Below are 11,918 nucleotides of genomic sequence, written 5' to 3' on the forward strand. Positions count from 1 at the left end.
ATAGAACTTACTCGCCAATGTTATTGATTCATTTCTTTTGTTATTTTGGTAAACGAAAGGGATTTCTCCCTCCCGGCGCCTACGCGTTTCTCACCTCTTCTGTTCTTGTTCCTTTGGATACTGTTTTTGACCAAATATGATAGAGAGGTTTTCATTTGAGTGTCGAAAAGTGATTGGTTTTGCACTTTCTACACGATGCGATTGGCTTAAAAGATTCGCGCCACCTTTTCATCCAATCAGAAGTAAGACCAAAGCCAATTGTGACGCGCTCGCATGCATTTTCCCGCGCTTTGCGTCAGCCACATGTAATTACTTCGAGTTTTGATTGGTTCAATGTATTGTCTGTGTCCTATGTGATTGGCCAGAGTAATTACTTTGGTTTTGGTTTTACGACACTCAAACGGAAACCACTCTAACATAATGTCATAGGATGAGTCAAAGTTTGCTCAAAAACAGGTTTTCTGTAAAAGATCGAGGATCAAATGAAACACTAGGCAAGATTGAAGCGGATTTCTAGAAGTAGCCGACGCTGATTTCGGGTTGAGGTGAACTGTACAGTAGTACAGTACCGCAAATGATCCCCAACCGCAAATGATCCCCAAAATGGACCGCAAATGATCCTCGACCGCAAGTGATCCCCAAAGTCGACCGCAAATGATCCCGAAAGAAAAATAGGAATGGCTTAGACTCGAGTTAGCGGATCGTCGTGACGATTTTATTATTAATACAAAAAGTAAGATTAAACGCTAAATTTCAGTTCTTAAATAAATACGTATATACATGAATAAAAACTAAATGAAAAAAATCATTCAAGTGTAAAACGAAGTCGGTAGGCAACACACGACTTTTAGCTCATGCCAAAATCCTGCTTGTTCTAATGAATTTTTTTCTCTGGCGGGTAGATTATACCTGAAGGAAAACGTTTTGACTGAGCAAATGTGATTTTTGCCGCTTATTTCATACTGAGAGGTCATGACACGCATTTTCTGCGGTTATTGTTGTTTGTGGTCGGCATGATTTGCTGGATTTGTCCTTTAATGCAAGAGCATTTCTTTCACCTCTTTTGAAATGCAATGCTTCTCGTTCCGGCTAAATAAGGGTTTTAGGTTGTTTAATTTTCTTTAAAGTGCCTCATGGATCCGAAAAATTATAAGCGACTTTCTTTTAGTCCGTGAATGTGACGGTTCCTACGATGTTTTGTCACGCGATAACTACCGCTTGCCTCGCTTTTGCGTTTCTCATTACCAGGTTTAGATTCCTGGTAACTGTCTACAGCAAAGGCAAAAAAATGGATATACATATAAGCGTCAATATAACTATTCGCAACATGTTCATGAGCTGTAGGCAAGTTGCTCTTTCAAAATAAACCGAAAACTGTGGACATTGATAAGTTCGGTGGCATTTTGACGTGTGTTTATTTCAAATCATGTCTTGTTTTTTAACGGGCACTCATAAGTTACGAACCAATGTCTTGCTGTTTATCACGTAAAATTAACACTTCAGAGAAAAATCAAAACTAAATATTCTGAAAATTAATTCGACGCTTCTACAAAGATCAGTAAAGTCAATAAAGCTCTTGTTATGTAGAGGGTGCCCGGCTTTGTATTACTCCCAGTAGACAAGTTGAGCTTGGGCGTTAAAATAATAGAGTTTTTTCTGCCTAACGTCCTGCCTGTCTTAAATTTTCAGCGGCGAAACAGTTCTTGAAAGAAAATTGAAGTAATTGACAAAGGAAGAAGTATACGGTTGATACCATATCCTCTTCAGATTTATTCTACTTTTTTTTTCGCCTTGTATAAATTGACTTGAGATGTAGCGTCCTCCTTCCCTTTTTCTTTAGAAGGCGCGAGTGAAAAAGGTTCCTTTTTTTTATAATCAGTCCTTTTTTGCAATCAGTCCCATAAAATCCATTCCATTCCTCAAGTTTTCACGGGATCATTTGCGGTCAATTTTGGGGTTGCGGTCTCGGGATCATTTGCGGTTGGGGATGAGTGTAGCTAAATGTCGTGGGTCGTGGGTAGTGGGTAGAGGTCGTGGGTGTGGGTCGCGGTTCGTGGGTGTGGGTGTGGGTAAATGTCGTGGGTAAAAAAATGTCTTCCAAAACAATAAAAATTAAAAAATTAAAAAGCAAAAGTTGTAAAATTCAAGAAACGAAAATCTCAGAGTACAAACCAGTCCTATTCCCCTTTCCCGCGGTCAGCAAAACAAATAAGCGAATCCTCTAGTACAAACGGGCACTAAAAAGGCATTTGGGTGAAAAATAAAAGAAACTCTGTACACTATGTAGACCTGGAGCAGGCTAGAGAAAAACTGGAGACTGAACTGCTCTTTCGCAAAGATGTCAACATTCGTGACTGAAACGTCCTTTCAGTTTAAGGAATGATTTTTCGAATCGGTACAGCAAAGATTTTGTACACAAAACAAAAAGAGAATCTCGAAAATTTTATTTCCGTACGGCAGTAAAATTTACATACAGTCTCGCCTCAACTTGAAATGTTGGGAATGAAGGTGTTTCCTTCGTAAGGTAAGAGAGCTAAAACATCTTTAAGAAAGAATGCTATCCAAAAATATGAATTACGTTAAAATTGCCCTTTTTCGCTCCCCTTTCTCACGGTGATCGCATTCCATCGTGTTAAAAGATCTCCGCTGATCACTGGAATTGTAGATCGAATAAAGATGAATAGTGAGCAGCCATTTCCATTCAGCGAGTCAGAGCTGTCCCATACTTTCTGCCAATTGCAGGTATAAATTACGTCTGTTTCGTTTATTTCGCTGCGACTGCTCAGGTATGGATAAATCTTCATCGGCAACATGTCTTTTATACTGTGATGTTGTGAAAGTGGAGCCAAGTCCCACGTATAGCTTAGGAAATATGAGGAAGAGAACGAAGAAGAGGCCGTGACGAAAAAGGCAATCAAGGAGCTAGCGATTTTCGTTTCATAAATATTTTACAACTTGTTTCTATAAATTTCTTTGTCCTTGTTTTCTTATACGTTTTTTACCCACGACATTTACCCACACCCACACCCACGACCCGCGACCCACACCCACGACCCACGACCTCTACCCACTACCCACGACCCACGAAATTTAGCTACACTCGTTGGGGATCATTTGCGGTACTGAGAACTCTTTTCAAATTGTCAAAAGTAGTGTCAGGTCAGCGCGGTACCAGGCGAATGTTAAAATCCCGATTGGTCAGTCTTCATAACATGTCCAATCACAGCCTTAATACCTTAATCCGATTGGTTGAAATCAACATCACGTTACTAAGTAACTTAATGGATCTTTCAGTAATCGTTTAAAAATATGTTCTTAGTGAAGCGTGATGAGATTTCCGTTCGGAATTAATCGTTAGACTTAGAAAGTGGTGGCATCAATTTCAGCTGGAAAGGGGAATAGAAGAAGACAGTTAAAAGAACTGTATGAAGGAAAAGATCTGTCAGCTAGGTGAGTTTTACTGACTGGTTTTCAGAAGCCTCATCTCCCAACGGCTTGTTTTACTCACTAGAAAAAAGGAAGGAAATCTCATGCTGCCAGCTGTGTTCTTGTTATCTGCTGTTTGACGTCAAACGCCTACCACGCAGGCTACGCTTTATCAACTACCAAATTGTTAAAGACGATTTTTGGTCTTGCTGGTTATAGACGATTTAAAGCCGCCAGGAACTTACTTTAATACTTGATTGCAGCTTTCTTGTAGATCTTCGAAGTTCAGCTCTTCTTTACCTGCTACCAGCGTTCTTTCGTATGATTCGAGAGCCAGCAAAGTGTTTTAAATTTTTCTCAGACAAACACTGCGTGCAACGTGCTACGTCCAGCACGTTTCCTTCAGTAAATTACGTAATAGATTTATGCTGGATTTTATATAACAAGCCACGCATCGTTGCAAATTCTTCTTTCAACGGACGACCGCATTTGAACTTTGTTCATATAGTACGTACCCTCACTTCAGATGTCTTGTTTTAGGAAAACGAAAGCTAAAAATAAGTGTATCGAGGCCAGACTTATTTGACAGCTAGTCATTCACAGTTACTTCCCTCCCTCCTCGCGCGCCCCGGCCCTCGCGTTTCTCTCGCGCCTAAAACTCCCTTTCCCTTCCTGCCCCGCAGGCTATCTCTGACCGGATTTAAAATCCCTTCTAGAACGAATCATAAAGACACAGGAACACAGGTAAGTACATCTTATTATTTTATTAACTAATACAGCGTTCGGGTTCTCTGTGGATCGGACAAGAGTATCGGTTTGCAGGCGGTATATACCCTACGAGTAGAAGTTTCTTTCTTGCATGGCTTTTAGCGTTTACGAAGTCATTCGCGTGGCTTGCCTGTCGCGTAGTTGGTTTGGTTACTCGCCGTGAGAAACAAACACAGGTTGTGAACAAACCAGACAAGCCACGGGAATGACTTCGTAAACGCTAAAAGCCATGCAAGAGAAAAACCTCTTCTCGCAGGGTAGCGATATAAAACGGCAACGCTACCAACAAGCTTGGTGGAGGTCGCTGCTCAGACTTAACCGCAACGCCGAGGATGGCACAGCACTAACAAAGCCCAAACGTCGTCTCCAAAGGGAGGGAGGGAGAGAGGGAGGGAAACATTTTACAAGAATAATATACTGAGCGCTAACCTTGCTGAACAACAGAACCCAAGTGAATTCTGAACAGTGCTAGGCTTTTATAGCTAGACGAACGTCTGCTGGCATAGCCAGTAGAAAAGGCTGTACTACAAGACGGCTCAGCATTGCACGTGCAAACTCTTAGCCATGAATAGTGCTCTGGGTTCACATTAGACCACTAAGTCTGACTTAGTAATCTCTTAAGTCGACTTAGTGAAAATGACAGGTGTGAACCGCTAAGTCACAGAAGCGTGATTTCTGTCTTAGTGTCGGCAAACTCAAACGACCTAAGCAATTCTTAAGTCTGTTTCAAACATGACTTAAGGCTGACTTAAGAAACCTGATAGCAAAAAAAATTCAAAATCGTGGGTTTTATCAGATAGAGATTCCTGAGTTAGGCGCCAAAAGCAAAGAAATCACGACACAGTTTCTTCTCACGAACAAAATTAACTGAAGATGCATCGCCGAGGGGACGAAACGTTAGAAGGCAATTACGCCACCGACTTTTTACCTTATGCGACGTGGAAAGTCTCCAAACACCAACAGCAACACGCTTCTCTACAGACACAGGCTTTCTCAATCTCGTTTCCCGTCTCGTCAGATCACCACGAAGAATTCGGCAAAGCTCGTCAAACGTTTCACGTTCCATTCGAAAGTTTGGTTTCACCTCGTCTTCGGTGAACGCTCAAAAGTAGGGCGGTCAGAAAAAGCAGGCTTTCACGCTCTTCAACAAAATCTTCCGTCATTCCTTCACGAAGGAACATAAGATTTTGTAAGGTTATTTGGCTGATCAACCTTTGTAAATTTAATAAACAGACAAAAGTCGCAATTACAGCGATTTTACGGCTTCTCGGTCTCATTTTGATCTCAACTTCTTCGCTAAAATGGATCGTGACTACCTCGCCACATTTATGATGTTAGTTACCTTATCTGTTATTTTTATCGTTAATGATGACAGCTTTGCACAGAAAGAATTTGTCTTGTAGATATGTCTGAACACTTAAGCGGACTTAGGGTGACTTGGCTTGACTTAGGCTAAGACAGACTTAGTGCCTAGTGTGAACCCACAATGCCAATGCTGTGGATCGTACTAGCCTGCTAAAGACAACAAGGCCGTAAAGTTCTACGGTAGAATACAATGCATCTTAGAGCTTGCTGACCTTGGCAACTTGACTACACAATCGCTTTATTGAAAAAAGAACCGTCATGAAAGGGTTACTGATAGCTAGCGTCACGTTCCTGATTAACCACATTTTACTGGCTTGACAGTAAAGTTGCTTCTAACATAGTTGTCTACTCTGAGGACAAATAAAAGCAACTCAGCAATTCCGGCTCAGGTAACAGGGGCACCCAACGAGGATATAGTTCAAAACCACATAAACATAGCATTGTTGAACGTAATTTAGTATTTAAAGTAATATATCAAACATGAGATGCAGTGTTTCATCACCAGATGAAACACCGAGAAGAGAGTTGAAAATACGACGCGCAGCGGAGTATTTTTGACGAACTTCGAGGTGTTTCATCTGGTGATGAAACACTGTGTCGAATGTTTGATATTTCTTCTCAAACAAAATCATTTTTGAAGGAGAAATTAAAGATGCAAAAATGAGCAGTTTTTCATCGGATATCCAAACACTCATTAAACATTAATTTCCTTTGAATTTTCTTTATGAATTATTAATGAGTTTGTGAACGATAGATAAAGGCTTATTTTTATCCCCTAAAAATTTTTCATCTGTTCGGATTTCCTAGCTGAAAGTATAGTGATCCGAAAATTATTGGGATCAAAATTTACCTTTTCGAAAATTTCAGCCAGAAAAACGGCTCCCGAAAATTCTAGGTGACCTTTTTAGGGTAAAAATCTGTTAAAAATGGGCAATTATACCATGTTTTTGATGTTCGAAAATCCTAGGAGAGGCAGGCAAGCAAGAAATTTTACAGAAAATGATCCGAAAATTCTAGATCTCAAATCGTCTTCCGAACAGATAATTTTCCCAAAATTATCGTTGGGTACCCCTGAGGTAAGTCCCCTGGTGTGTTTGTTCCTTTGGACAATCCAGTCCAGTCCAGGCTTCTACGTTACCATTACGGCTGTACCAGGTGCCCTCTTTGATATGTTAAAATTCTAACATGACTCCGATGCTTTCTGGTCATTTTTCTATATTTGTTTGGATTTTCTTTGTGCTTAAATCTCTTCTGGGAATTGCCAGTCAATGGAATCGTGAAAAATTTGCAATTTCGACCCCAAAGCGTAGTCATGTTTATAGAATTTAAGATATCTAACGTGGGCTATTAGTCACGAGGCTGTTTTCAGCTTTGAACGGGAATATAACTTGAAAGTGTGACGGACATGTGGCATTTCAAGTTAAGGTAAGTGCTAAACACGAAAACGCAGGGGAATCTGTGCGCTGAGAATTCTGTGTCGTCGTTAAAACCGTGGTCGAATCAATTAATTTAGAATCGGCTATGCCTTGCCATTTACGCCTCAGTTTTTTTTTCTATTTTTTCGAGCGTGATATTTTGAAAAGGGCAAAATCCACGAAGCTGCCACCCCTTTCGTTTTTATTTCCTTTGCAATAGACTTTTTTGGTGACTAAAAAAGTAAAATTCGATGTTGGCAATCGGGGCATCGAACAATATTGTGCGACCGGCAAATCGCTCCCGCGGCGCAATAATAACATTACCACGAACATTTTACATCTAGTATTAACATCTTAAAATGTTTAAAAGATATCGCATTGCTGATATAATGTTTAAGTAATATCGCACTGCCCTGGCACAACTTGGACATTTCTTTTTATATAGTAATAACAGTTTGCGACATTGACATGTTCATAATTATACGTACTGTACGAGCGGGTGATTTACATTTCACTTTGATGATATTTACAAGTACTTTTAGTACAGATAAAGCGATTATAAATATGTGCAACCAATGTTCCAAACTTCGTCAAATGGCAAATGACCTTAACCTTGTTTCCCAAGTATTCTTGAATTTTTAGGCTCTATTCTGACGTCTGATATTGCTCAACTTCTACTTTGGCATGTTCATGGGGTTGCGAATATTTAATGAAGTTGCCTTCCTTCAGCATAGTCGCTTTTCTAAAATGTCATACGATCTTTGTTTGCGTACGCTCGGGGTCATTTAGCAAAGTGTAAACTCAGGTGTTGTTTGTCAAATTTTAGGTTCTGTGGACTGATTCTGAACGGAGACAGGCGAAAAAAAAAAACAAACTATTTCAGCTAATAGATGAACATTAAAGTCTTTCTTTCGTTTTTAAGGGAATATGCAAATTTTGCAATTATCAGTTTTTGCTTTAAAGTGGAAATGTCGCAGTCAACAAGTAACAAAGCGGAGTTTGCTTCGAAGTTATTTATTTCTGCTAACGGATTTTTAAAAGTTGCTCTTAATTAGTACTTAAGTACATTAGGAAAATTTCCACTAGGCTTTTGTGCGTTATGGTGACCCTGTTTGGAAGAATGATGGAACGGAACGGAAAAGCGGAATAAACGGAATATTCTAAAATTAGGAATACACTAAAAGACGGAATTTACAGAATATTCTAAAACAAAACACGGAGCCTCTACTTTTTTCAGTCCAGTTCAAATCATTGTAATACAGTGTTCAGCCCTGTTTTGTATTAATCATGCAAGTTTTATTGTTTCATTCCTTCATCAAAATATCATTATATCTCAGCCTTGCTGTGCTGGAAGTGAAGTGGGCTTGATACTTGCATTCCCTCGTCATCCAATCTCCTTATTTTCACGGTTTCCCTCGAACTTTCCTTCTGAAAAAGCTTAAAGCCTGAACTCAGGTGGGTTACGTTAATGGTGAATGAAGTTAGCGAAGAAAAAGTTTTAAAAGAACCTTTGTAAACTGTTTGAAGTGAGGACCTTAGCAGCTCTAGACAATCAGTTACTATATACTGAGTGTTGTGCAGACGATCCCTAAAGATAAAACTAAATAGGGTCTCACGGAAAGACTATAATCAGGGGTACCCAACAAGAATATAGTTCAAAACCACTTAAACATAGCATTGTTAAACGTATTAGTATTTAAACGGTAGATATAGGCATATTTTTATCCCCTAAAAAGTTTTCATCTGTTCGGATTTCCTAGCTGAACGTCTAGTGATTCGAAAATTATATGCATCAAAACTTACCTTTTCGAAAATTTCAGCCAGAAAAAAGGCTTCCGAAAATTCTGGGTGATCTTTTTAGGGTAAAAATCCTTAAAAATGGGCAATTATACTATTTTTTAGATGTTCGAAAATCCTAGGAGAGGTAGGCAAGCAAGAAATTTTACAACAAATGTTCCGAAAATTCTAGATCTAAAATCGTCTTCTGAACAGATATTTTCCGAAACTTGACGTTGGGTGCTCCCGTATAATATTCAGCTGTATATATTATATTGTATTAATAAATTCAATCTTGAAATCAAGGACCAACTTACAAACAACGAGGACCGGTTCCTGATAAAGGATCTAAGCAGCTACAACTGGAAATATAGAAACAAACGATGCAAGGCTGATTTTAGCCTGAATTTCAGCCGATTACTTCGAGTCGTTATTACTCCCTCAGTAACGAGACCGTTGCTTAGAGGAGAAAACGATGAAATCGGATGAAATTCAGGCTAAGCTGATTTTACAGTCGGGAATATGTATTTTTCGTTTAGCAATTTTTCGGAAGACATGGCCTTCCTTCTTCACGTTCTAACATACAATGATATATAATATTATATTACAATGCAATACTGGATGTAAGACCCCTAAAGAAGGAAGGCCGTGCCTTCCGAAATATTGGCCGGTTAAAGAAAAATATATATTACCGTCTGTAAAATCAGCCTTGCGTCTTTTGTTTCTATTGTATTAATAGCCGGGGAACGTTTCCGACTAATACATTATTCACGATTAACTTAAGTCAAGGTTAGAGTGAATGATGTCAGCAATATTCGTCTTACTTAAAAAACCCGAAAGTTTTTCCACATTACGATAATGTACTCAAAGAAATTGGCCTTTTTTTAAATTTTTCGGTTAAACATGGTTTAAAGAAACAATTTCACGTTCAGTTGTATTTAGAAATGTTGGGACAGAGGTTCAGTTGTTAACTATGACTATATGTAAATGTTTTGCTAACTCACTTCCACGCAGTGAGATTGAGGTTCCGGTAATTAAATTTTTGTCGAGTTTCCATGGCAACTCAATCGCTTTTGCGAATGACCTGGAATGACTCTTCCGTTCCTTTTGAAATATATATTATATAGGTTTATTGTCTGATCATATTGTTATATCAATTTTTAGCCAAAGTATCTCACATTTACTGTGGATTTAACTGACATTATGTCTGGTGGGTCCATACGTTAGCCGTTTAATCTTGGCGACGTTTCACACTTCCAGACAAAAAAATTATATTTTCCCCTGGAATACGATCATCATACGTAACTCATTTATTGTCTTTATGGTGCTCTTTCGACAGCGTCACAGCGATTGATCGAATTTGGAGGCTACATTAGCTAGTAACATCGATAATTCCAAAATTATATCAACCACATTGTAAGAACAGCAAGTTTCACCGTTTTTCCTTAAACTTTACGAGACGCCATGCTACTCGCCGAGTCCAGCCGGAATATCTTCACCAAATGCCGCCGACGATACATCGTGCTTTTTGTTGCCTTAACGATCTTGTTTGTATTTTATATCTTCTTAAACTTGAGAAACTATGGACTTTACACCGGGAATCATCCATTTTTCGCCGCTCAGCCATGCGTGTACCTCAACGAAATGGAAAGAGGACAGCTTTTGGATATGGCCTTAGAAGTTCATAAAATCCTGGATGGTTTTGGCATAGAACACTGGTTGATGTACGGTTCTGTGTTTGGCGCAGTGCGGGCGAAGGGACCCCTCCCTTGGGATAATGACGTAGATATAGGATTCAACGGAACAGGAACTTTTGCACTGATGTCTTTTGAAGAGTTTACAAAACCGTTTAAAGCGAAAGGTTTAAAAGTTTACCATAAGCGTTGGATTACAAGTAATGTGATGAAAGTTTACAGAAGCGATCTACCCCACGTAAAAGTTGATTTATTTGCGTTTTACAATTATCGAGGATGGATGAAGCGCGCTGGCTTGGAGACCTGGATTTTTGCATTAAACTATAATCTTCATGATACATTTCCTGCGCGATTAGTTAAGAAACCTGTTCCGCTTGTTCCGTTTGGTAAATATTCGATGCCCGTTCCGCGAGAAGGGCTAACTATGCAGAAATATCTGTACCCCGATGACTGGTGGATGGAGGTAAAACCTGTGACCTGTCATTAACTAATCTCAAAACAAGCTGTAGACTGCGAGCAGTCTCTCATAGAGAGCTTTAGATCTGAGAAAGACAACGAGTACGAGATGTAACTTAAAGTTTTTGTGCGTGTTCTGAAAAAAAGACACCCTGGAAAGCTTCGATTTACTTTTTTTCACCAAAAAAGTTAGTAAGGTAATTTATACTGAAGGAGGTTAAGCCATCTCCCGATTATGAAAAAACTTCTTGCATTTGATAACTTGTTCCCGCCACTACGACACTCTCGCTAAAACTCGTGGTAGAATGACGACACAGCTATCACGTTTTCCCGCCAAAATGACGCTGCCTCACGAGGAAGCACTACTTTCTATTGAGAAAATCTCGTACTCGCAGTCGTTCTCGTTTCAGAATCTAAAGGTCTCTAGCCACAACTGCAATTTATTTCAATCTCCTTCAAGTTTGTCCATCCTTGTCTCCTTAATGTTTCCTGTGCTATTTATACCTTCTTTTTAATGTTTTGAGTGGTTATTTTTACGCTTCACTCAATTTGGTGGCCGTTCCCGGCACTGTTTGAATTTTGATAAATTTCGTGATATGGCTCCTTTTAATTGTCTGTGGCTGGAAGAGAAGCAGTTATGTTGTCTGAAAATAGCTTCGAACGTTAATTACGCACTTAACGCTTAAGATGCCTCGTGCGATTTTTCAGAAATACCTGTAAGCCGATGATTCGTTGAGATAATCTGACCCTGTCATTGGTAAGGCATAAATCATCCTCTGAGTGAAAAAAAAAAGCACTGCAACTTCTCTTTGTCAACTTGAAATCCCGGGTGGGGGGGGGGGGGGGGTTTACTCCTGGGAATTCTTGGTGGGGGTGTGCCGCCCGGTTCTTCAAATCCTGACCGGATTTCAGACCAAAAAAATATACTTTTCCACACCCGTTTTCAGACTAGACCTCTAAAATCCATACCCGTTTTCGACCTGCCCTTTAGGCAGAAATTACGTTATTGTTACCTAGA

At 39.5% G+C, this 11,918-nt stretch overlaps 1 protein-coding gene across 1 annotated transcript; it reads left to right on the top strand.

Moving 5' to 3' along the window:
• The first annotated feature begins 10,079 nt into the window (after positions 1 to 10,079).
• LOC140924743 (ribitol 5-phosphate transferase FKRP-like) lies at positions 10,080 to 11,706 on the top strand. The gene has a single exon (XM_073374750.1). The coding sequence runs from the start codon at positions 10,215 to 10,217 to the stop codon at positions 10,929 to 10,931; it is 717 nt and encodes a 238-aa protein (XP_073230851.1). The 5' UTR covers positions 10,080 to 10,214; the 3' UTR covers positions 10,932 to 11,706.
• Positions 11,707 to 11,918: the final 212 nt, after the last annotated feature.

This window comes from Porites lutea, chromosome 14 (assembly GCF_958299795.1).
Source record: "Porites lutea chromosome 14, jaPorLute2.1, whole genome shotgun sequence".
NCBI classification, from domain to species: domain Eukaryota; kingdom Metazoa; phylum Cnidaria; class Anthozoa; order Scleractinia; family Poritidae; genus Porites; species Porites lutea.